The sequence below is a fragment of the Balaenoptera physalus genome, assembly GCF_965194825.1.
Source record: "Balaenoptera physalus genome assembly, chromosome: X".
Lineage (NCBI taxonomy): Eukaryota > Metazoa > Chordata > Mammalia > Artiodactyla > Balaenopteridae > Balaenoptera > Balaenoptera physalus.
Genome location: NC_138903.1, coordinates 9424510 through 9451805, shown reverse-complemented (window position 1 = coordinate 9451805; position 27296 = coordinate 9424510). Strand labels below are relative to the sequence as shown.

The following is a 27296-nucleotide window of genomic DNA, read 5'->3' as shown; positions in this document are numbered from 1 at the left end:
TGGCTGGAGACTCCAGTTCCTCACCACATAGCCCTTTGCAAAGGGCTTCTCATGCCATGGCTTCCACCAGAGTGAGGGATGCAAGACAGAGAGCATCCAAGATAGAAGCCACAGTGAACAGTGCTTTTTTTTGTGAGGCAGCTTATTCCGTTGCTGAAGAGTTCCATTTGTTGACAAAACTGTCTTCCTACAAATTCCTCCTGAATCCTTGTTCTGGCCAATGGAGGGCTGACCAGTAGGTCTCTTCATCTGCCATGTTTAGTCCTCTTTAAAAAAACAAAAAGAAGAAGAAGAAATGGTGTCCCCTGAGTCTTCCCTGAATGCTAAAGACACTCCACTCACACAGTTGTTCACCATCAGATGCCAGATGACTCGATCTGGTGTTTCCGCCCCCCATCATCACCACCATCAGAGGAGAAAAAGAACTTCATGTAAAGAAATAGAAGGCTGTTAACTCAAGGAACTTGCTATATTCCCCTCCCTGTAATTAGGAATTTGGTATAAAGATAGCTATAGGCAGACACATTTCTTTATAAATTGAAGGGAATTGTTACTGTGTCCAAAATTCAACATTATATATAAAGGCTCAACAATTCATAAACATTTTTATATTGTCCTCTTTAAAACAAAAACTGAGATGGGGTATAAATTGAGTATTGTGACAAGTGGGAAAATGTGAACGTTTTATAGTTCGGATGTCACATGGTTTGAGCCCAGAGCTGTTCTCTAGGTAGAGTTATGCACAGACCAGCGGTTCTCAACCAGAGTGATTTTGTCCCTGCCGGACATTTGGCAATGTCCAGAGGCATTATTGGTCGTCACGACGGGGAAGGGTGCTCTGGCATCTATTCAATTAAAGGCAGGGATGCTGCTAAAACCCCACCGTGCACAGGACAGCCCTTCCCAACGAAGAGCCACTAGTGCCGAGGCTGAGAAACTGTGGCATAGGTTATATGCAGTTTCTAAAGGGCCACTTCCCATTCTGCCACCAAGTGTTTCTTTTATATCTTTTTTTCCTCACTTTGTTACTGAGCTCCCCTCACTGCCTATGAATTCCTTTGGTTTGCGTTCTCTGAGAGTCTGTTTTTCTGGTCCAAGTAAATAGCAAGGCAGCTGTGGTTGGGAAAAGCAGGACAGGTGGTGCCAAAAAGCATTCCTTCAAACTTTTCTCAGCAGGAATTTTTTTGAAGATTTGAAACAAGCGAGAACCTTCCTTTTAGGCTAGGATGGAGTTGCAGACTCGAAGGCTTGCCAGGTGTGCAGTGGCCCAGGGTTAGGTGTCTATGCTGGCCTGGGGTGAGTGTGAGGAATGCGGGAGCCAGTGCTACCAGCTCTCCCACCTTTCTCAAGAGGTTAGAAATCCAGATATGTATGTGAACTACCCAAGATTTCGCATTAGAGCTCAAGTTTTTATAAATCACTGTGTGGCTTAGAGATGATCATACTAAGTGAAATAAGCCAGACAGAGAAAGACAAATATCATATGACATCACTTCTACGTGGAATCTAAAAGTTGATACAAATGAACTTATTTACAAAACAGAAATAGATCCACAAACATAGAAAACAAACTTATGGTTACCAAAGGGGAAATGGGGGTGGTGGGGGAGAGGTAAATTAGGAGTTCGGGATTAACATACACACACTACTATATATAAAATAATCAACAAGGTCCTACTGAATAGCACAAGGAACTATACTCAGTATTTTATAGTAACCTATAAGGGAAAAGAATCTGAAAAAGAATATATTTATACATATATACATACACACACACATATATACGTATAACTGAATCACTTTGCTGTACACTTGAAACTAACACAACATTGTAAATCAACTATACTTCAGTTAAATCAATCAATCAGTCAGTCACTGTGTGGGCTAAACACCACCTGAATAGTGGGGGGCTGGATATGGTCATGTCACACACACTGGACTAGCTCTATGGCAGCATGAGAAGAGGGTTTTGTCCCCAGAGTTGCACTTAGTAAGTTCTCTTTGACTTCATTTCGGGTCTCAGCGCAGGCAATTTCTTCTCCTTTCCAGTAATGTGATCTTTGTGGAACTCTGCAAGTGAAGGGATTTAAAGGGGCTTAAATGTTGATGCCCCGTCCCATATCCAAGTGCACCTGTGAATTTCAGCTGTCTACACCCATTCTCTGTGACTGCTTCACTAAGGAACGAGGCTTAGCATATTCTTGTTCATCGCCCAGGCTGGGAGGGAAGAGTCTAAATGACCCTTACGAATGAGCATCCACTGTTTTGCAAACACCTCCAGAACCATCTCTCGTGATGCAGAGGCAAAGTGACCTTAAGCAAAGGATTTTCAGCTTCTCATCACAGGTATCTGGGTTCTCCTCCTAGCTACCCACCTCAAGACAGAGCCAAGCTTTTTGGAAAGAGCCGCAATTTGGGTTTGAATTCCAGCTCTACCACCTACCAGTCCTGTGCTTTGGGGACAATTTGCTTTAGTTCTCTGATTTTAATTTTCTCAACTGTAAAATGAATAAATCAAAAGGCTACCTCAGTGGATTGTATGTTGATGTGTATTAGATAATATCATATATGCAAAAATGACTCATGCGAATCCTGGTGAACATTTAGAGCTCAATATTGTTCGTTTCTCTTTCCTCTCTAACTCTGTATTACCTTGGGCATGTTGGTCCCTATATGTGGTCTTTAATGTCACTTCCCTCAAGTAGACACCACATTTTCCTCCCTACAGCACAGGTAGAGGTTAAGAGCACCAGCTGGATGTTGGCTAGTCCTGGATGCAAGTTCTAAATTTACCACTTACCAACTTCTGCCCTTGGACAAGTTACTTAACCTCTCCTAACCTCATCTATAAAGTAGCAAAATATAATAGGGTGGGCTTTGTAGAGCTGCTCTGAGGATGCAATAAGGTCTTAGATACCAAGCTTCTAGTATTGATACATACTCAAAAAACACTAGCTCTTCATTGTTCCTGTATGCCTGTGTCACAGGGAAGTTGTGGTAGCTGGATGAGATCATGGGCATTCAGATATTTAGAAAAGTTAGACATGGGAGAACTTTCTTTTGCAGGACTTTCTTGCTGAGTTTTCAGCCCCATTCAGTTAATGCAATTTTTATGTTGGTGCCATTCTGTAAAAATGACAAAGTCTTTTGTTATTTTTATTGAGGAATAACATATATATAGTAATGTACATAAATATGAATGTCCACACGTACAACTCAATGGGTTTTTAATATGCATGGACCATGTACCCGACAACCAGATCAAGATAGGGGCATTCCCAGTATTCCAGGAGGCTTCTTCTTGCCCCCTTGCAGGCAAGAGCCATGCCCCAAAAGTAACCCTTACTCTTCCATCTATCACCAAAAACAAGTCTTTCTTTGGACAATATTTTTTATCAGTATTATCTCTAGAATCAACTTAATATGGAACATACTGTTTAATGTATTACCTGTATTCTCTGAATCTGATCTGATCTGATTAAAATTGGGAGTTGTGTACTTCAGTGGTCCTGGGTTCTCTTTGGAACCAACCCAAAACCTCCATTTGACTTCTGGCCATGGACAGTGCTGACAGTTCCTCATGGCGTGCCTTGCCCTGTGCTCTTTACTTGGAGGGAGACAAAAGCCTAGGAGACATGGTGCTACCCTCAGAGAGCTTCTCGTCTAGCTAGAGAAACCAACAAGCCTTAAACTGGAACACTAGCTGACAGCGAGTGAGGCTGCGAAAAGCCTTGTCCTAGAGAAGCAAGCTCATGTTTTCTTGTTGTCAGCCCTCCTGGAGACCCTGTTTGGTACTGGCCTCCCCCAAGACGGCCAGATTAACCAGACTCCATAACGATGATTCCTTTGCTTTGTGGTCACTCGGATGCGGAAGGCTTGCTGTCTTGCCGTCTGCTATTGTGTCGTGTATGTCTGTGGGCTTTCCCATCTAGGATGTGGTCTCCCGCAGGCACGTGGAGGGCAATCCTCAAGGGCTTGTTCCAAGATGCCTTTAATCAGGACGTGCGACCCCAGTTTTCTCTACAGGTCTCTGTAGTCCGCAAGACAGTGCCCACTCTGAGAGCAGTTAGCAAGCATACACTCATCACTATTTGCATTATAAAAACATTGCTGTGCAGTGTGGATAGTTAGGAAGCTTGAATTTCTTTAAAAGATGGAATGGCCCTTAACTCACTTACTGGCATCCGAGGAACTGGTTGAACATAAACTATTCTGTGTGGTTGCAAGCACGTAATACGGCAGTCTCTTGAGCAGGTTCTCTATGCTCTATGGAAACAAAAGACATTCTTCAAAAACTGGAGACTCAATCAACAAACCACTGATCGATCACAGGGGAGAAGAGGAGTGAGCAGTTTTATTGCACAGCTCTGGTCATTTTTCCTGAGGATTTTATTTTATTTATTTTCTTTTTTTTTTTCTGAGGATTTTAAATGAGAAAATGGCTAAAGCAATGCCTCCTTACACATTATTGCACCATCATCCATCATTTTGTCTAGTTGCCTATTAATAACTTTCACCTCTGTCTAATTAAGTGAAAAGTATAATATTTGTTGTAAATAGCTAAGCATTTTTTATGATAGACCAATATTCACAAAGATCATATTTTTCCTATAAGGAGGCTTCAAGATATTGTTTAGAGTTTTGGAGTTTGAAATACATAGTATCCTTGTGGAACTATGGAAACTCTCATACTGGTGGGAATATAAATTAGGAAAACTACTTGGAAAACAGTTCATTGTTACCTCCTAAAAGCCTAGGATTACGTACACACTGGCCTGGATGTGCAGCTTCTACATATATATCCTAGAACAGTGGTTCTCAGACTTCAGTGTGAACCAGAATCCCCTGGAGGGCTCAGTGGGCCCCAACCCCAGAGTTCCTGATTCAGTATGTCTGGGGTGGGACCACAGAATCCCCACCTCCAACAAGCTCCCAAGTAGTACTTATGCTACTAGTGCTGGAACCACACTTTAAGAACCGCTGTCTCACAGGGATTTTTGTACGTAGGAAGACATGAGCAAAAACATTGTTCCTAATAGTCCCAAGCTAGAAACAACTCAAATTTCCATCAACGGTTCAGTGGGAAAATTAACTGTGGTACATTCATTCAAGAAAACACTGAATAGCAATCACCTACAGCTACCTGCCTCAACAGGGTGTATTTTAGGAAGTGTTAATGAATGAACTAAATGAGGCAAGAAAGAATACCTACAGTATGATTCCATCTCTATGAATTTGAAAGTGATAAAAACAGAATTATATTCTTTATAAATGCATATATAGATGGTAAAACTATAAAGGAAAGCAGATAATTGATACTGCAAAAGTCAGTCCAGAGATTACCAGGGGTGACAGGAAGGGAGGCATGCAGAGGGCTCCTCGGGTACTAGCTGTAGTCTACATCTGAACTTGGCTGTTGGTTATGTGAGAGCTGACTTCCTCATTAATACTTACACTGTACATTTATATTTATACACATCTACATATATCATACGTCCTCTAGTTAAAAAAAAAGTTTTAAAAAATTGTTCTACTGTATCTTAAAAGAAAATGTCTCCTAGCCTATATGTATTCTGGTTCTTTGACAACTTGTTTGAAATTTAGGATCTGTCCACTGGTTATGAAAAATAAATCCCTTGGGGCTTCCCTGGTGGCACAGCGGTTAAGAATCTGCCTGCCAATGCAGGGGACACGGGTTTGAGCCCTGGCCTGGGAAGATCCCACATGCCGCGGAGCGGCTGGGCCCGTGAGCCACAACTACTGAGCCTGCGCGTCTGCAGCCTGTGCTCCGCAACAAGAGAGGCCGCGACAGTGAGAGGCCCGCGCACCGCGATGAAGAAGTGGCCCCCGCTCGCCACAACTAGAGAAAGCCCTCGCACAGAAACGAAGACCCAACACAGCCAAAAATAAATAAATAAATAAATAAATTTAAAAAAATAAAAAAATAAAAAAATAAATCCCTTAACCTTTTATTTTTCTTTCCAGTTTTTATTTTTTAATTAAAAAAAATTTTTTAACATCTTTATTGGAGTATAATTGCTTTATAATGGTGTGTTAATTTCTGCTGTATAGCAAAGTGAATCAGCTCTACATATACATATATCCCCATATCTCCTCCCTCTTGCGTCTCCCTCCCACCCTCCCTATCCCACCGTTCTAGGTGGTCACAAAGCACCGAGCTGATCTCCCTGTGCTATGCGGCTGCTTCCCACTAGCTATCTATTTGACATTTGGTAGTATATATAAGTACATGCCACTCTCTCACTTTGTCCCAGCTTACCCTTCCCCCTCCCTGTGTCCTCAACTCCATTATCTACGTCTGCATCTTTATCCCTGTCCTGCCCCTGGGTTCTTCATGACCTTTTTTTTTTTTTTTTAGATTCCATATATATGTGTTAGCATACGGTATTTGTTTTTCTCTTTCTGACTTACTTCACCCTGTATGACAGACTCTAGGTCCATCCACCTCACTACAAATAACTCAGTTTCGTTTCTTTTTATGGCTGAGAAATATTCCATTGTATATATGTGCCACATCTTCTTTATCCCTTCATCTGTCGATGGACACTTAGGTTGCTTCCATGTCCTGACTATTGTAAATAGTGCTGCAATGAACACTGGGGTGCATGTGTCTTTTTGATTCTGGTTTTCTCAAGGTATATATTCTCAGTAGTGGGAATGCTGAGTCATATGGTAATTCTATTTTTAGTTTTCTAAGGAACCTCCATAGTGGTTGTATCAATTTACATTCCCACCAACAGTACAAGAGGGTTTCCTTTTCTCCACACCCTCTCCAGCATTTATTGTTTGTAGATATTTTGATGGTGGCCATTCTGACTGGTGTGAAGTGATGCCTCATTGTAGTTTTGATTTGCATTTCTCTAATGATGAGTGATGTTGAGCATCATTTCATGTGTTTGTGGGCAATCTGCGTATCTTCTTTGGAGAAATGTCTATTTAGGTCTTCTGCCCATTTTGGGATTGGGTTATTTGGTTTTTTGATATTGAGCTGCATGAGCTGCTTGTAAATTTTGGAGATTAATCCTTTGTCAGGTGCTTCATTTGCAAATATTTTCTCCTATTCTGAGAGTTGTCTTTTTCATCTTGTTTATGGTTTCCTTTGCTGTGCAAACACTTTTAAGTTTCATTAGGTCCCATTTGTCTATTTTTGTTTTTATTTCCATTTCTCTAGGAGATGGGTCAAAAAGGATCTTGCTGTGATTTATGTCATAGTGTTCTGCCTATGTTTTTCTCTAAGAGTTTTATAGTTAACATTTAGATCTTTAATCCATTTTGAGTTTATTTTTGTGTATGGTGTTAGGGAGTGTTCTAATTTCATTCTTTTCATGAAGCTGTCCAGTTTTCCCAGCACCACTTATTGAAGAGGCTGTCTTTTCTCCACTGTATATTCTTGCCTCCTTTATCAAAGATAAGGTGACCATATGTGCGTGGGTTTCTCTCTGGGCTTTCTTTCCTGTTCCATTGATCTCTGTTTCTGTTTTTGTACCAGTACCATACTGCCTTGATTACTGTAGCTTTGTAGTATAGTCTGAAGTCAGGGAGGCTGATTCCTCCAGCTATGTTTTTCTTTCTCAAGATTGCTTTGGCTATTCGGGGTCCTTTGTGTTTCCACACAGATTGTGAAATTTTTTGTTCTAGTTCTGTGAAAAACGCCATTGGTAGTTTAATAGGGATTGCATTGAATCTGTAGATTGCTTTGGGTAGTATAGTCATTTTCACAATGTTGATTCTTCCAATCCAAGAACATGGTATATCTCTCCATCTGTTTGTATCATCTTTAATTTCTTTCATCAGTGTCTTATAGCTTTCTGCATACAGGTCTTTTGTCTCCTTAGGTAGTTTTCTTCCTAGGTATTTTATTCTTTTTGTTGCAGTGGTAAACGGGAGTGTTTCCTTAATTTCTCATTCAGATTTTTCATCATTAGTGTACAGGAATGCAAGAGATTTCTGTGCATTAATTGTGTATCCTGCTACTTTACCAAATTCATTGATTAGCTTTAGTAGTTTTCTGGTAGCATCTTTAGGATTTTCTATGTATAGTATCATGTCATCTGCAAACAGTGACAGTTTTACTTCTTTTCCGATTTGGATTCCTTTTATTTCTTTTTCTTCTCTGATTGCTGTGGCTAAAACTTCCAAAACTATGTTGAATAACAGTGGTGAGAGTGGGCAACCTGTCTTGTTCCTGATCTTAGAGGAAATGGTTTCAATTTTTCACCATTGAGAACGATGTTGGGTTCGTCATATATGGCCTTTATTATGTTGAGGTAAGTTCCCTCTGTGCCTACTTTCTGGAGGGTTTTTATCATAAATGGGCATTGAATTTTGTCCAAAGCTTTTCCTGCATCTATTGAGATGATCATATGGTTTTCCTTCTTCAATTTGTTAATATGGTGTATCACATTGATTGATTTGCATATATTGAAGAATCCTTGCATTCCTGGGATAAACCCCACTTGATCATGGTGTATGATCCTTTTAATGTGCTGTTGGATTCTGTTTGCTAGTATTTTGTTGAGGATTTTTGCATCTATGTTCATCAGTGATATTGGCCTGTAGTTTTCTTTTCTTGTGACATCTTTGTCTGGTTTTGGTATCAGAGTGATGATGGCCTCGTAGAATGAGTTTGGGAGTGTTCCTCCCTCTGCTATATTTTGGAAGAGTTTGAGAAGGATAGGTGTTAGCTCTTCTCTAAATGTTTGATAGAATTTGCCTGTGAAGCCATCTGGTCCTGGGCTTTTGTTTGTCAGAAGATTTTTAATCACAGTCTCAATTTCAGTGCTTGTGATTGGTCTGTTTATATTTTCTATTTCTTCCTGGTTCAGTCTCAGAAGGTTGTGCTTTTCTAAGAATTTGTCCATTTCTTCCAGGTTGTCCATTTTATTGTCATAGAGTTGCTTGTAGTAATCCCTCATGATCCTTTGTATTTCTGCAGTGTCAGTTGTTACTTCTCCTTTTTCATTTCTAATTCTACTGATTTGAGTCTTCTCCCTTTTTTTCTTGATGAGTCTGGCTAATGGTTTATCAACTTTGTTTATCTTCTCAAAGAACCAGCTTTTAGTTTTATTGATCTTTGCCATTGTTTCCTTCATTGCTTTTTCATTTATTTCTGATCTGATCTTTATGATTTCTTCCCTTCTGCTAACTTTGGGGTTTTTTTGTTCTTCTTTCTCTAATTGCTTTAGGTGCAAGGTTAGGTTGTTTATTTGAGATGTTTCTTGTTTCTTGAGGTAGAATTGTGTTGCTATAATCTTCCCTCTTAGAACTGCTTTTGCTGCATCCCATAGGTTTTGGGTCGTCGTGTTTTCATTGTGATTTGTTTCTAGGTATTTTTTGATTTCCTCTTTGATTTCTTCAGTGATCTCTTGGTTATTTAGTAGTGTATTGTTTAGCTTCCATGTGTTTGTATTTTTAACAGATTTTTTCCTGTAATTGATATCTAGTCTCATAGCTTTGTGGTCGGAAAAGATGCTTGATACGATTTCAATTTTCTTGAATTTACCATGGCTTGATTTGTGACCCAAGATATGATCTATTCTGGAGAATGTTCCATGAGCACTTGAGAAGAAAGTGTATTCTGTTGTTTTGGGATGGAATGTCCAATAAATATCAGTTAAGTTCATCTTGTTTAATGTATCATTTAAAGCTTGTGTTTGCTTATTTATTTTCATTTTGGATGACCTGTCCATTGGTGAAAGTGGGGTGTTAAAGTCCCCTACTATGATTGTGTTATTGTCGATTTCCCCTTTTATGGCTGTTAGCATTTGCCTTATGTATTGAGGTGCTCCTATGTTGGGTGCATAAATATTTACAATTGTTATATCTTCTTCTTGGATTGATCCCTTGATCACTATGTGGTGTCCTTCTTTGTCTCTTGTAATAGTCTTTATTTTAAAGTCTATTTTGTCTGTTATGAGAATTGCTACTCCAGCTTTCTTTTGATTTCTATTTGCATGGAATATCTTTTTCCATCCCCTCACTTTCAGTCTGTATGTGTTCCTAGGTCTGAAGTAGGTCTTGTATAGACAGCATATATACGGGTCTTGTTTTTGTATCCATTCAGCCAGTCTATGTCTTTTGGTTGGAGCATTTAATCCATTTGCATTTAAGGTAGTTATCGGTATGTATGTTCCTTTTACCATTTTCTTAATTGTTTGGGGTTTGTTATTGTAGGTCTTTTCCTTCTCTTGTGTTTCCTGCCTAGAGAAGTTCCTTTAGCATTTGTTGTAAAGCTGGTTTGGTGGTGCTGAATTCTCTTAGCTTTTGCTTGTCTGTAAAGGTTTTAATTTCTCCATCGAATCTGAATGAGATCCTTGCTGTGTAGAGTAGTCTTGGTTGTTGGTTTTTCCCTTTCATCACTTTAAATATGTCCTGCCACTCCCTTCTGGCTTGCAGAGTTTCTGCTGAAAGATCAGCTGTTAACATTATGGGGATTCCCTTGTATGTTATTTTTTGTTTTTCCCTTGCTGCTTTTAATATTTTTTCTTTGTATTTAGTTTCTGATAGTTTGATTAATATGTGTCTTGGCGTGTTTCTCCTTGGATTTATCCTGTGTGGGACTCTCTGCGCTTCCTGGACTTGATTGACTATTTCCTTTCCCATATTAGGGAAGTTTTCAACTATAATCTCTTCAAATATTTTCTCAGTCCCTTTCTTTTTCTCTTCTTCTTCTGGGACCCCTATAATTCGAATGTTGGTGTGTTTAATCTCGTCCCAGAGGTCTCTGTCCTCAATTCTTTTCATTCTTTTTTCTTTATTCTGCTCTGTGGTAGTTATTTCCACTGTTTTATCTTCCAGGTCTCTTATCCGTTCTTCTGCCTCAGTTATTCTGCTGTTGATTCCTTTTTTTTTTTAAACATGTTTATTGGAGTATAATTGCTTTACAATGGTGTGTTAGTTTCTGCTTTATAACAAAGTGAATCAGTTATACGTATACATATGTTCCCATATCTCTTCCCTCTTGATTCCTCGTAGAGAATTTTAAATTTCATTTATTGTGTTGTTCATCATTGTTTGTTTGCTCTTTAGTTCTTTTAGGTCCTTGTTAAACGTTTCTTGTATTTTCTCCATTCTATTTCCAAGATTTTGGATCATTTTTACAATCATTACTCTGAATTCTTTTTCAGGTAGACTGCCTATTTCCTCTTCATTTGTTTGGTCTGGTGGGTTTTTACCTTGCTCCTTCATCTGCTGTGTGTTTCTCTGTCTTCTCATTTTGCTTAACTTACTGTGTTTGGGGTCTCCTTTTCACAGGCTGCAGGTTCGTAGTTCCCGTTGTTTTTGGTGTCTGCCCCCCAGTGGCTAAGGTTGGTTCAGTGGGTTGTGTAGCCTTCCTGGTGGAGGGGACTGGTGCCTGTTTTATGGTTTCTGGTGGGCAGGACCGTGTCCAGTGGTGTGTTTTGAGGTGTCTGTGACCTTATTATGATTTTAGGCAGCCTCTCTGCTAATGGGTGGGGTTGTGTTCCTGTCTTACTAGTTGTTTGGCATAGGGTGTCCAGCACTGGAGCTTGCTGGTTGTTGAGTGGAGCTGGGTCTTAGCGTTGAGATGGAGATCTCTGGGAGAGCTTTCGCCGTTTGATATTATGTGGAGCCGGGAGGTCTCTGGTGGCTGAGACCTGTCCTGAACTCGGCTCTCCCACCTCAGAGGCTCAGGCCTGACACCCGGCTGGAGCCCCAAGACCCTGTCAACCACACGGCCAGGTACGTGGGGAGTTTCTTGCCTTTTGGGAAGTCTGAGGTCTTCTGCCAGCATTCAGTCGGTGTTCTGTAGGAGTTGTTCCACATGTATATGTATTTCTGATGTATTTGTGGGGAGGAAGCTGATCTCCACTTCTTACTCCTGCACCGTCTTGATGGTCTCCCCACCCCCCACTTAAGCTTTAATATATGGTTTAGTTATTCTTCTGGGTCAACTAAATATTAAAATGAAGGAATGATAGAATTTTTTAAAGAAACATGCTCTTGTTATAGTCAAATATATTTGGTTATATGAACTAGTGATGAACAAAGTATTACAAAGTAAAAGACCTGTCAGTCCTATCTGAAGAACAGATTAGAATTTTGTGCAGTTAGTATGTTTAATGTCTGTCTGTATGTAACAAGCCATGTAAGGCCCTATGGTGAGATCATCGTTTAGACACTGAAGATAAGAACATACACATGATGAAAGAGACTGATGGCTCTTTGCCACATCACAACTGATTTACATAATTTTCATCTATACAAATCTCATGACTGCAAGCGTGAAGACTCTTATGAACTATTTCCATTTCATGGGAGGAGAATCACTTTAAAAATATTTCTTTGCTTTTTGAAAGGAAGGAGGGATTGAGTGTGCCTGTTGATTATGTTGTGATGTCTTTTGCCTTCAAAAATTCAGAGAGGAGGCGTTGGGAACATCTGCAGCCCCATGAGGATCCCAGGAACGCTCATTTCTGTTGAAGAATGCTTAGTCTGTCTTTTCCTGATATCAGAGTCTTGCCTTTAAGTTTTATCTGGCTGAATCTCTTTCTTTACTACACTTTTAAGTATATCTTATAAAAAAAGACAATTCTTAATCCCCCTTTTAAACATAAGTTTCCTTGCAGCATGGGCTGCATTTCTCCTGATTGGTAGCAGTGTGGATTCCCGATTTGCACTTCCCACACATTAAGTTGACAGCTGCATTATTCCAAAACACATTCTTGCAATGATGACTGCCAATATTTTATGATGATATCCTAGGAATTCATTTGCAGCTGGCTACTGATATGAGAGGTATCTATATTATTTGGTGAGTTAACCAGTTAAGTACATTTGTTGCAAGTGCAAGATGCTAAGAGGATAAATGCCTTACTTATTCTAGTAAAAAATTAGAAACAACCCAAATGTCCATCAGTGGGGGGATGGTTAATTTAATATGGTATAGGCATACTATGGAATACTATGAAACCCCGCAAAAGAAAGTAGACCTGAATTTATGGAATGTGTCAGGCTCCCCATTAAACACTTTATATGCATTGTTTTATTTAATTCTCACAACAACTCCGCGAAATTCCCATTTTACAGATGAGGACCCTGAGACTTGTCCAAAGTCACATAATGAGTAAATGGTGCAGTAATAATTAGGTTTGAGTTCTATGGACCCCGAATTCATTTCCTTATCCAGTTACACTCTGCTAGCTCATGAATGTCAAAGCCGTGTGTATTGTTGGCTCCCCTCTCATGGAGATTTTATTCGAGATAACATTGGTTTACGTGAACATGAAGAATAGGAAGAGACTCATGTAATAGAAAAAGTAAACATATCTGAGTGTCAAAACTAAATGACTTCTGAAGGAGGTAAGTTTCCTGTACTTCCCATGATTGAAACACAATTTAAGAGCATACACCAAGATTCTGGTTATGTGTGCAATCCAAGTCAAGGATTTTCATGTATTTTCAGGGCCATTACTCTGTTTAAAATGCCAAATTCTGAGTAAAGTGAGAAGTCATGCTTTTGCTCAAATGTAGTTATTCATAATGTAAAATGTCAGTTATATGCTTGTTTTTACAACTTTTCATTCTTTTAATGTTTACAGATGGACAAAAGCGAAAGAAATCTTTGAGAAAGAAACTGGATTCACTAGGGAAGGAGAAAAACAAAGACAGAGGTAAAGGACAGAATGAACTAAAGCAAATGCATCTCCCGTGGAGCCTAATGGTTGAATTTGGTAGGGTTTTTGAATTGCATTGATTTATGTGGTTCAACTCTATTATGTAAACTGGATTTCTACGATGGAATGTCATTGAAGGCTGTTGGAGTGGCCCTGTACTGAACTGATGAGTTCAACTGGTTTGAGCAAAATGTGATTTCTGCCAAGTTTATGGTTCCAATTATGATGCTAGCCAATCAGCAATGCATAAGGAAAACCGGGTTGAGCAGCCATGGATAGCATCTCTAACTCTAACCAGCTGTCTGGCAAATCCAGATAGTTAGGCAGGGCTAGTTGAATGAGAAAGAGTTTGGATCCCCCCACCATGACTACTGGAAAGAAACGGTCTCACCCTCGTGGCTACTGAAGATGGGACATTCTCAGCATTGTAATGTTAGATCACAGCACGCTTATTTTTTTGCCCTGTGTGTTTTGGGAATTGTTGACTCTCTTCATACTGTCCCCTTCTGTATCTATTTAGGAAACCGATAGTTTAGCCATTCTTTCAGAGGTATTTGTGGTCATTTTTAACTAATATTCATTGAGCCTGCATAATGGGCACCTGGGCCCCATTAACCCAGTACATCTTTTTGTGGCTTGTTTTTATGGTTTCATATGAAATGACTGCTGAATGGTGCGGTCATATGAATGTATTTCCATTTTATATGACATAGGGAATGAGTGTAGAGTCAGGAAAGCCATATATCTCACCTTGGAGTTCTTTTATCTAATGATCGAATTTCTGCTTGAAAAGTAATGAAAGGCAATGAAACTGAAGGTATAAAAATAAATGCATTGTGATAAGTATTAGACAAGACCTAGACACACCATTGATCTGAGACTCTACACCCGTATCTTGAACTGTGCCTAAAGGGTCATGACATCTGGTTCTTGGACTAAAAAGAGATTAAAGAATTCTAAAGAATGGAAAGCCAATGTTTTACTTCCCTTAGAGCATGATTTCTCAACCTTGGGACTATTGACATTTTAGACCGGATAATTATTTTTTGTGGAGGCCGTTCTGTACATTGTCTGAGATGTTTAATAGCACCCCTGGTCTCTACCACTAGATGCCAGTAGCACCGCCCCCAACCAAAATATCTCCAGACATTTCAAATGTTTACCTCAAACTGAAGAAAAGGACATGAAAATGTCAGTGATCCCTACCCCTGACTACATAGCAGAATAATTTTTGAAACCTTTAAAAATTCCAGTGCCCAGACCCCCACCCCAGAAAATCTGATCCCGTTGGTCTGTAGGGGTACTGAGCATGAGTAATGTTATAAACTACTAATGTGCACCTTCTAAGATGAGAACTCTGGTCCATAGTAACCAGTATACTCCCCAGGGCACCTTCTACCACAGGAGAATCTACTGCTGGCATAATGAATGCAAAAGGCATTAACTCTTGTCCAGCTACCTATCACTGTCTGATAAATTGTATTGTATTTAATTGGTTCGTGTGTTCTTACCCTTATTTTTTAAAAGGAACATTAGTAGCCAGCGTAGCTTTATTAAACTAGAGTTTTTACTCGTTCTGTTCCTGCCATGGACCATGTTTATCTCGTGAGATTAGAGAATTTGTGAGAATTCTCAGTGTTTATAGAGTTATTAAAGAGATCATTCAGACTGATATTAGTAATGTGTTATCTTTAAAGTTGTTTATTCTAGGATGAAGATAATGGTACTAGGATCTGAATACTCATGATGTAGACTTGAGGTGATTCTTCAGAACTGCCCATTCCGGCTAAACTAAGCACAATGAGCATTTTTTGCAGATGTTTGAATTCCCTCAACAGAGGGAGATGTATGTGTGCTTGCTTATGTAAGAAAACAGCAGGAAGTAAGGGTAGGGCAGGAAGGGCCAGGGGAAGTAATCAACCACTATGCACTGGACTATTATACAGTTTTTAGACCAAATCATATTTATATATTATATAGGCTCAGTGAAAACTTGGCAGTGTTCTATAAGATTGCACAGGGGTGCTGGCTGGGAAAAGGAAGGCAGGTCCTTGTGGTTCCAAAGAAAAAACACATCACCCATCCAACTAAGGAGAAAAATATCAGGATTTATGGCAACAGAGGTTTTTTTTTAATATAGCTTTGATAGTTAAAACGATGATGTCCTAGGGTTAAGTGAAGCTTAATTACATGGCATCTTTTCCGAACATAAAGTCCTGTGTGCGTCCACACATCCATTACATGGATGTCTTGGGAACCCGGGTGTGATGAGGCAGTGTGCAGGTCTCGCATAGTTGTGATCAGTTCACATTGTTTTCTTCCGTTTGAATATTAGCATTGGGGTTCATAACAGCTGCACATGTGAAAAATGACAATCATTTGAATCCAAGAGTAAAAGAAGGAAAACAGGAAATTCTAGATGACTTCTTGGGTTAGGTCATCTAAAAATAAATAGGAGCAGCTTTTTAGAATCGAATTGCTCTCCCAATAAAGCGATTCATTAAATGTTTGATATGCTGCTATATTAATTGATTCAATCAGAATGAATCATGTCCTGTGTTTTATTTAATTGCCTTAACATAATATACAGCAGATCATGTGACACTTCTGTGTCCCTCCTGCCACTTAAGCAGTGCCCATATGACTTTTGATTTCCATAGAGAAAGTAATTCAGGATTGATGCTGGTTCAGAAAACATATTTTCATACAGAATAGTTCCAGGTTCTTCATTTCTCTTAGTTAAATTACTTGGCATCCAAAAAGTATTTTTTAAACTTTCAGAACTTCAGAAAATTTCTTTCTTGTGTCAAAAAGAATCACTTTTGGGGAAAGGTTTTTAAATGGCTACTTTGTGCCAATTAATGTGGTTCCTAATCAGAGCACAAGGGAAATAGGTTTTACTGTGGCCTAAGTCTGAGAACTAGGTCCCCTCTCTACAGGATATTTTCAGATGATGAAATGTTTATCAACATAAACTCTGGTGATAGTTCAGGTCTAGCACCTTTCTTTATGCTGAAATTATATCATGCCATGTTTTATTGTTCCTCACTGTCTAAATGGGTTAATATATGTGAGTTGTGAAGTAGCACTACATAGGAATAGTTGATACAACTTTATTTTGTGTCATGTTAAATAACAGTAGAAACATCAAGTATCAGTTATCACTCTTTAGAAATTCTCAAAGAAAATGTATTGAGTGCTGTTACTGGAGATGAGAGAAACAGGGGGAGTGTGATTCCAGGGAAGAGTAGGAGGGGCTGCCTCACACAGGACTGTGTGGGCCACAGCACAACTTCTGGTCTGCACGCTAAGAACACTGAGACGCCATCAAAATGAATTAAGGATGGGGTGGCTGAATGGTGTCTTTAAATGGATTGCCGCTAAATGGATTGCCACACTGCAGTGTAAAACATGAACTTGGGGTGGTGGGGTGAGACCACGGTGGAGGAAGGAAGCCTGATTCCAGGGGCCAAATCACTTCTGGTGAGGATAGGTCCAGGATGGGACCGAGGGAGTTGGTGAAAAAGGTAGCTTGCAGGAAAAAGTAAGAGGAGAGGAGAAAGTCAAGGAGGTGTGAGGACAGCGAATCAGATGGGTCACTGGGGTAGACATCCACGTCACCCGGGATGATGGGAGATGGGGGTTCTGACTGTGATGATAGAAGATGGCAATGAGCGGGGAGCAGGGGAAGCTTGCAGTAGCACCAGGTTCCTGCCACGCAGCAGGAGGGGGAGGATCTGGAAGCTGAAGCAGGGAGCTGAGCGACCAGCACACCACCTCCTGGCCCTGAGGGTCATGGGGAGGGAGCAGAGACAGCCTCTACCAATGAGGACAGCAGGGGATGCAGTCTCCTTAGTAAACACATACTATAGATTATAACATGATACCCACAGTCCCTGGGCCCAGAACACTGAGTCTTGGGTAATATTTTTATGGTTTTAAAAACCCATTATCAAGTTTATTAGCTGCTATCAACACAGAGGCTGTAGGTTCCCTTCTCCTCCCCAACAGAAAAGCTTTGAACCCACAGATAAGCATGTGTGCCCAACACTTTATTTACACGGAAAGGAGGGTTTTGCTCAACAGGCCTGGGCTGAGTCCTCAATTTCACAATACCCATATTTTGAGAAGCAATCACATTCAAGGAACCCTGCCTAGAATTTTCCAGGGACTAGACACTGTGACACAAGTTTAGAGCATAGAGAGATCCGTCTCCTTTCTGAAGCTTGTGAGAGAGTTCTCTGGAGAAAGCAGTGAGAAACTAAAGAGACTAGATCAAAACACTACCACTGAAAGAATAAATAAACTCAGCCAGGAAAGAAAGCCTATTAGAGAAAAGCAGAAATAAGAAAAGATAAATAAAAGAGTCATTTGGGGAGAATGACTTCATGTATTCCATCTGTTTAATTTCTATTCAGTTATTCCAATTTACAAGTAGAGAGGCAGACTTTTAGATATTAAAAATGACAGATACCAAAGGAAACCATCTTGCTTCTTTTTTCCAAGGATATTACAGATCTCTAGCCGAGTCTGGTTGGTTTCCTTTATGTGGAAAAAATGTCTAGGAGAGGAATCAATAGTCCTCATGTCACATTAAATCCCTGCTCTGAGTATGCCTACTTGAGCAGACACAGGTCACTTGATACATTTATCAATGTCCTTTCTGCTAGCATTACCCACCAACAGTTTTTATATATTCCAAGTAGCTATCAGCCTTGCCATACGCATGTTCCTAGATTTGCCCCAAGCTTTTTGAAGGAAGACTATTTGATTATTCCCATAGACAAGATAACACTGATTTACACAATAAATCCTGAGGTGTCCCCTTTGGTTTCTAATTTTGCTAGTAGTGGAAATGACCTTTTATCAGTAGTGAGTATTGGATCTTGCTACACTGTCCACATTGATCCCTCAAAACAAATGCCTAAATTGTTTTTTGCATTAACGTATGCCGACTAGTTAACAAACTTATAGAGGATGATAAGCATCCTCTGAAATATCCCGAAATGCTGAAGTTTTGATTTTTCACTTCAAAATGAGTTGCATGTTTTGATAGAACAAGAGGTTCAGGCTTTTCAAGTGCCATTTCTGCTTTTAACGCAGACTTGACTATTAGCCCAGGGATGTTCAAAATGTTGCCGTGGATCAAAGAGGAAAACCTTTTAGAGCCTCTTTCCACCTGATTTAATGTTAGCTTTTTCAACCTTAGAATTGTTTTCCCTTGCTCATTCTGGTTTTATTCATAAGGGTTATAAAAACAAGGGAGAGACTAGACTCCAGTTTTCTGCTGCTAGGAGATGTAATTTTGGGTCTCAAAGAAATAATGCATTTAATATAGTTATTAATGCTTTTCAGCATGAATTTAAAATATTACCAATAAAATGCCTGGCCCTAAGGATCAACGTGCTTACAATGTACATGTGTACAAGTGGATTTACTATAGAGATCCAGAATGCAATTGTGTGTATATCTCCAAATAAAGCCGTAGATTTCTACATTATGCTCCTTCCCCAAAACTGTCCTTACTAGAGGATTTAATAAATTATATTCTGGGCCCTTCACCGGATATTTAGTGGTGAGAATCCACTTCTGCATGTGGCCAGGAGAATGGCTTGAGTGTAGATCATGAGGGTGACGGCCCTAACCCAGCAACTGGAGGCAGCATGTGGGAACAAAGAACACAAAGAAAAAAAGAACAAACTTATTCCCAAGCTGCTCCTCTGTCTCCTGAGTTGTCATTTCACATGTTGGAACCTCTTTGACTGGGAACCTCAAAGTGTAGCCACTTACCTGAATTTCAGTAATTTTTGGCATCTCTCTCTTACACACATGATAGACACAATTACAATTATTTACATATCCGATTCTCCACTCTCCCACCTCACCCCACACTCTGAACGCTTCAAGAGCGAGGACTGGACCTTCTGTAAGCTTTGTACTCCCCACTGCGTACCTTGACACGACACATAGTAGGTATTAGTAAGTGACAGTTGAATGAATGTATACACACAGTCTTCTCAGGCCTTGTAAGCTTCAGGGCCTCTTGAGACATCAATCAAAGACACATTTTGTAAAACCGTTTACTCATGAGGATGAAGTATTATGTTCATCCTATCAAAAAATGTCGCCTGTCTCTATAAAGTTATTTCCTTTAAACATACTTGAGATACGTCGAGAAAAACTCGAGGCTTAGATTTTTAAAACCCATGCTCTTTATACATACTAGCTTTCTTTATTGAGGTAGAAACTTCAGCCACTCTGACAAACTCAAAAGTCATCTCCATATATATCGATGGATGAATCAATTCTTCAGAAAACAGTCGTTTGAATATGTCTGCCCTTTGATCTGCAACATGACTGAGAGTCTTCCCTGGGGCAGTCTTTCTCTGAAAGTGAATGTTTGTTTTCTGATTCCAGAGTTCATCCCACAGGCGTTTGGAATGCCCTTATCCCAAGTCATCGCAAACGACCGGGCCTATAAACTCAAGCAGGACTCGCAGAGGGACGAACAGAAGGTTGCATCCGATTTTGTGGCCTCCCTCCTCCCATTTGGAAATAAAAGACAAAACAAAGAACTCTCAAGCAGCAACTCATCTCTCAGCTCCACCTCGGAAACACCAAATGAGTCAACGTCCCCCAATACCCCGGAGCCGGCTCCTCGGGCCAGGAGGAGGGTGAGTTGGCCAGTGTTTTCTCTGACCCTGATGTCAGGACAACGGAAGAGTTCTAAGGTTATTCTCTGAGTCTTGGCTCATGTGAAAACTGCAAATGCAGTTTGTGTCCAGGTATCTGTCAACAACCCCATTCAGGGAGAACTTGCACTGGCCCCGAGGCACCTGACCCACCCCTCCCAGCCTTTCCCTGACCCCTTTCAAAGATATTGGGTGCCTCTCCTTGCTTACCCGTGATATCCAGAACATTCTACAACATCACCACCGACCCTACTCTAGTGTAACCTTCTGTTATGTTACCAGAATTTCCCATGAGACTTTGAGGCTTGAGGGCAGGGCCAGGTGTTTTTGTTAATCTCTTCATCTCATCCAAGAACTATGCCGGGCCGAGTGAATTTGCTGCTGGTCTTCATAAGCAATGAGATTTTTTTTTTTACCAACGGAACATGGTTTTTTTCTCAAACATAACTGTAGAAACACACACACACACACACTCATATGTCCTCTTTCATTCAATATTGTAATCATATGGTACCATTTATTGAGTGAGTACTATGTTCCAGGCACTGTGCTATTATTTGGCATTTCAAATTTCACATTTCAATCCAGGAAAGCTGAGTGTCCAGGCAAATTGGTTGGTGATTAGCTGAGTCAGGTGATAAGCATCTCTGAAACTTCCTAGGTCACTGGGAGATCTCTCCTTTGCCTTTCACCTGAAGGCCCAAATCTTTGCCACCTCCAGCCATTGACTACTGCCCTAGTTAAAACCTGAGGCACTTCCCAGTTAAAATCCGCAGTTCTCAATCAGCCTCCAACATTTAGAACCTCTCCAAGACTCAGGGGCACCTGAGCCACCCACCACTGTTTTCGGGGATTCACTGTGTTTAAAGCTGAAGAAATGACAACATAATGGAATATTTGAATTTGCGTGACAGAACTGTTCTTCCAACGCTGGCATAGTCTCTCAGACTGTTTATATAAGCCTATATGGCAATGACACCAAAATGCCACATATGAGCTTTCTGAGACTCTAGAGCCCAGGCAGTGGGCCTCCCAAATGCCCTCCCCTCTGGCCAGGCCTTGCTAGCAGCCAACTTCCTCCTCTATGCTTCATCAAAGGGCGGGTGGCCATACAGACATGAGTGGTGCCCTGCAGCCTTACCCTCAGCCTTTACCATTCCTAGCGTGCCAGCCCTCCTTCCACCTGTCATTACCTCATCTCTTGGCTGGGGGCTTTCTCTGATGGCCAGAGGCGCCCACCCATAGAGATGACAGGCTGCAAGTAGCAAGGCGTTAATGTCACCTCCCTACCCCTACCAGAAGTTGTCTTTAATCAATGACTCTTGAGACTCGTGGTATAAATACCCCAACTCCCTTACTCCTTAGCAGGAATAGCTCTGAGGTGCATGATCTACACGGTCTCCCAGGTCCCCAGGGCAACTGGGCTCCAGCGGCCCACAGGCTTGTCACAGGCTTGGTGATGCTCCCTTCATTAGCTGCCTTCACTTCCCTTTCTCATTTCCCCACTTCCCTACAGCTGTCTCCTGGGACTATTCCCCTAGTAAAGTTCATTGTGTCACGTCTTGGGGGAAACCAAACTAAGACTGTTTATGGAATCCTCCTATTTTAAAATCTACTTTCGAGAGTTGAGTTATTATTATCTTTTTTTCACAAGAGTTCTCTGACTTTACCTCATTCGTCAAGTATGTGATTTTTTTCTTGTTTCAAGGAATGAAGTGGTTGGGTCAAAATATTTTAATTGTATGTTTGCCATCTCTTGTCTTCCATTTGGAAAAAGTTGTCTATTGTTGAAATTGTAAATGTCATTACCTAACCCTGTGTTGCAGAGGTTTCCTAACCTTTTTTCCTTTTAAAATACAAACCGCACAATTAAACAGTATTATTTCGAGTGTGATAAATAGTCGTGGGCAAAAGGATTTATTGGATGGCATTGGGGGAAGCAGTTTTTATTTTCTCCATCTGCATTCTGTGTTCATGTCTGTGTATAATTTGCAGGGTGCAATGTCAGTGGATTCTATCACCGATCTTGATGACAATCAGTCTCGACTGCTAGAAGCGTTACAACTCTCCTTGCCTGCCGAGGCTCAAAATAAAAAAGAAAAAGCCAGAGATAAGAAACTCAGTCTGAATCCCATTTACAGACAGGTCCCCAGGCTGGTGGACAGCTGCTGTCAACATCTAGAAAAACATGGTAAGCAGACTTGTTTGTCAGCAGTCAAGTACTAAAGACTTTCATGTATTCAGGCCTCATTCATTCAAGCACCCGATTTCAATTCTATGTTCATTCGATCAGGCTCTAGGCCGAAATTTCCTTTGCAAAGAAAATTTACAAATATGAGCGTTTGCTTAATCCCAGTAGGGCTAAACAAGATTTAGGGTGGCGGGAATCAACTTGATGGTATTCAGACTCCCCAGCCCTAAAGAGTGCTCACAAGTGACCCTGGAGATCAAGGAATTGAGGGGAGGGCAAGGTCTGTTGGGCTGGGACTATCCTCAGGACCCCCTTCAAACAAAGCAGAGCCACTTTTATCTTTCTTATACATTGAGGTTACTCAAGGCTTCCTTTAAAAAATAGTAGTCTAGCTTCTTACAGAAAAAAATAAAGATTAGAAAACCATTCCTTAAGTGAATAGAAAATACACAGTTTTGGACAATAGGTTTCTATATTGCTCTTTGCATTTTTGTGGAAAGCTGTCCACTTAAAATTTCTTCATAGTGACCCTTTTGGAAACTCAGTTCCACTTAATATGCTGACTTTAAAACAATGTACAGTTCTTTAAAATTTTTGCTGAACTTTAGACTTTTGGCTCATCAAACAGCCATGTCTACGATCTGAATTTGTTTGCTATAATGTTAGCATGCATTTTATGGACATGAGAAGAGTTTATAATTGCTTCTTTTTTCCACTTTAATTGAGAAATAATTGACATACATCACTGTAATTGCTTTTTTACTATAAAGATAATATACACATCATGATAGAGAAAAGAAAGAAACAGAAAAGCAAATTCTGAGGCTATCATATAGACATAACTACTCTTAACATCCCCATCTATTTCTTTCTAATAAAAGTGGGACTTTATAAAAATTACTAGGATATGTCCAGGTCTCTTAATCAATTCATTATATATGGAAATCACTAGATAACATATGGGTGACTTAATATAATTAATAAGTATTGAAACTTTATACAAAATTTTAATATGTATATGTATGTGTATGAGTGTACATTCTTATCTGTCTCTTCTCCTTGGAAAGTAAACTGGACATCAATAAAAATATCTTAGACATTTTGAATTCCCAATACTTAGTATCATGATAACACAATGTAAATGTTTCAATCAGTATTACTTGAACAGAATTATTTTTCAAAATAGCTTAGCAACTAAAGTGTTCTTTAGTTGCTTTTAGCACCTAAAGAATTTACCTGAATATTTAAATTCAGCCTAAACTTTACTACGAGGTAGAAAAAACCACTCATACTTTTATAATTATAATTTTTCCCTATAAAAAATGTAGAGAGTGAACTGTAGCACTATAAAGAATTCTAAACGAGAAAATTCTACTCTAACCATGCAGAAATGCAGTGCCAGGTTGAGTAACTGCTTTTGTGAAAGAAAACTTGTCATGTCTTTGTATTTTCTTTTTGAAAATAAATTTTCATGAATTATAATTTGTAAAATAGCATTTCCTTTAAGATTACTAAAAAAGAGGGAAGTTCACTTTTTTGGGGGGGTGCGGGGGAAATAGTTACAATGCAGTTTAGGGCCTAAAGGAAAGAAGATAACCTACATGATCTTTCAAGGACCTGATTCTGTTCCGAGTTTCCATGATGTTTAGACCAAATGGCTCTGGAAAAATGAGAGATAGGTTCAAATGCAAACAGATATTAATCTTGGTCACTTTAAACCAATGAAAAAAGAGCAAATTTCAGAAACAATTCTTTTGTAAGACTTTATTTGCCAGTGTTTGAAATGGGTAGCAGAGAGTTTGATTCACTTTAGCTTTGTAGACATTTGTCAAAGACCTTTTCATTCTCTCCCAAATTGGTCTTGGACACACACACACAAAAACAAAACAAAACAAAACAGAGAGAGAGAGAGAAACAAAAAAAATTGGTCTTGGACAGTTATATTGACTCCATCTATATATTCATGTACACCACCCTGCCTCACTTTTACTTCACCCAAATGCTTTCTCCACTATTAGGCCAAAATTCCTTAAGCATCCTTAATTTCTCCGAAGCACACATTTCAAACAAAAACAACAACAACAACAACAAAAAACAGACAATATAACAAAGAGTCAAACTCTCTTCTACTTAAAGGATTTAGGCTGATTTTAGGGTGGGGCCTCCTGCTTATGATGCCTGCCCTCATTACTTGAATTCCCTAAGCCTGAGATTCAGGTGCCCTGGTTCTAGTTTTCATTTCAGCTTCTGCCAAAAAGGAGAGAAAGGTGATCATATCCTTTTCTGGCACAGGGTACAGCAAAGTCACATTTCTTTGCCAGATCTATGCCTTTTTTGATGGACACCTGTTTTTATCAGTGACTGTCTCAAGTCAAGGTTACTGAAGGCCTAGATTGTATCTTCTCTTTGAGGAAATGACTCTAAGCCTTATGTCAGAGAATGGCATTGGCTGTCTGAAGGCTGTCATCGGCTCAACCTAAAATTAATTAATTAATTAACTAATTAATTAATTTAGAAAACTTAAAACAGGTTATGATCAATTGATACATAGGAATTATAGCAATCAATCACTAGCTAGTTATTTTTGAAATCACAGTCACTTTTACTGAGTGGAAAAGCACTATAATTGAGGAAATAATGATACAGAAATGGGCATTTCTGAACAGAATGGAGGAATTCAGGCAAAGGAATAGTCCCACCTGGGAAGAAAGTGCCCTTATGTGATATCTCACTTATGTAGAAATTTCAGCTATTTGGAAACCATCGGACCAACAAGGAAATAAATGCAGCCAAACTTAAAATTGCTAAGACCTACTATTATATTACAGTTTTCTGTTTTGCACAAAAAGCCTCATTTAGTTCAGTCAGGGCCTATATCTCTATATATAATAGTAGATGCCAGATATAATTCTAAGTATTTTATATGCATTAATTAATTGAATCACTGAACAACTTTTGAGGTGGATACTTATTATGCTCATTTTGTAGGTGAAGAAATATAATTCTGTATTTGATTCTAATACCTTGATTATCCTGTTTTCAAGCTCCCAGAGAGGCAGAAGCAATAAGTTAGGCTGGGAGTTGGACTCAGTTATAAGGCAGACGAATTGATGGCAGCAACAAGGAAGGAACACAAGTCTTTTGAGAATAGATGCAAAGCAAAATTCCACCCAAGTGCAAAGCACCAAGATGTACTTATGCAAGTCAGCAATAACTAGCCTTTCAGCATGATTCTCTCAAATTATTCTGGAAATTCAGGATAACACTTATAAGATATAAAAGTGATAAACGGGATTTTTATGGATATTATCTTTTCTAACTGAAAAATTCTAGAAAACCAATTTTAAAAGTCTTATACACAATACACAATGTGGCAAGACCATAAAATAAATATACAAAAAGATATCCATGTCTTATATAAGAGCAATAATAGGTTATGTACTATAACAATAAAATAATTCATTTATATTAATATCAAACGTATAGTTACCTAGAATATCTGTAATAAGAAGTAAGAAACTTCTGTGACAAAAACTGCAAAGCTTTACCAAGAAATATTAAGAAATTAAGAAATAAATTAAGATATCTACTTTGTTTCTGGATGGAAAGAAATAATGTTGTAAAGATTTCAATTCTTTCCAATATAATTATATATTGGACTAGTCAGAACTCTTTCCGTGGCAAGAGAGAAGAACCCAGATAAAAGCAGATTAAGCAAAGCAGCCCCCCAAATTCCCGTTTACATACTGGAAGTATGAATATTATATCTAGATTCAGGAATAGGTAGATTCAGGATGCAAATGATGCCGTGAGAGCATGAGTCTGATTGCTGGAGTGTTGGCTATGTTTCATGGTCTGTTGACTCTCACACCAGCTCGCTTCATGTGGCTACAAGCCGCCACTGGCAGCTGCAATCTGGCATTACCCTTGTAACTGATTATCCCAAAGGAAGAGAAAATGAGCCACCAGTGAAACAATAAACGTAGGCGATGATCATCAGTGGCAGTGATTAATGGCTTGCATAGGAAAGGAGAGTCATTCAGACATTCTGTGCCACCTTAAGGAAGTGCATAATACCTCTTGTGAAGTCTTCTTGCCCCAAAATTCAAACCTGAATCAGAGAAAACTCTGGCTCTAACTATCTCTTTAGAGGAAATAAAGGGGAGAAAGGAACACATAAATGACACCACAGAGTGTCTACATCCAGGCAGTGGGAAAATCTACAGTGGGAAATCAATGCTATTTCTTCATCAAACCAATTACGACGAAATCATATAAACAGAGAGGGGGAAACAAGCACATTAAGAGACTACAAGGCACGCCAGCCTATCACAGTTTGTGAACCTTATGTGAACATTGACTGGATATTTAATGATATTAAGGAACTATTGTTGAAATTTCTAATTTGTGATAGATTATGTTTCTTTTAAGAGACCTAATTTTTTAGAGCAAGGTTTCTCAACCTTGGCACTACTGACATTTGGGGCTGGATAACTCTTTTTCATGCATTGGCCCCATAATCCCACTTCTAGGACATGATCTTAAGAGAATCAGAAATGTAAACTGAGACCTATGTACAAAGTTGTTCCTAGTAGGGCTAGTTATGGTATCAAAACAAGTGCATATATGTTGCGGGGAGCTATATTGTCGCTCAGAGGAGAATATGAAGTGAATTGTGGCACATTCATGCAATAGAGCATTTCGCATCCATTTTAAATGACATTGACACAGAGTTTTTACTGGCATAAAAAATTCTTG

The 27296-nt window shown here is 39.5% G+C and overlaps 1 protein-coding gene across 12 annotated transcripts in view; it reads left to right on the top strand.

The window, feature by feature from the left end:
- The window catches only part of ARHGAP6 (Rho GTPase activating protein 6), a 497891-nt gene that overhangs the window by 429676 nt on the left and 40919 nt on the right, over window positions 1-27296 (top strand). For all 12 annotated transcript variants that reach the window (XM_082447001.1, XM_082446997.1, XM_082447004.1 and 9 more), the window contains 3 exons: window positions 13581-13652; window positions 20073-20329; window positions 22343-22538. In XM_082447001.1, the coding sequence (XP_082303127.1) occupies window positions 13581-13652; window positions 20073-20329; window positions 22343-22538 (525 nt within the window). The remainder of the gene's footprint in view (window positions 1-13580; window positions 13653-20072; window positions 20330-22342; window positions 22539-27296) is intronic.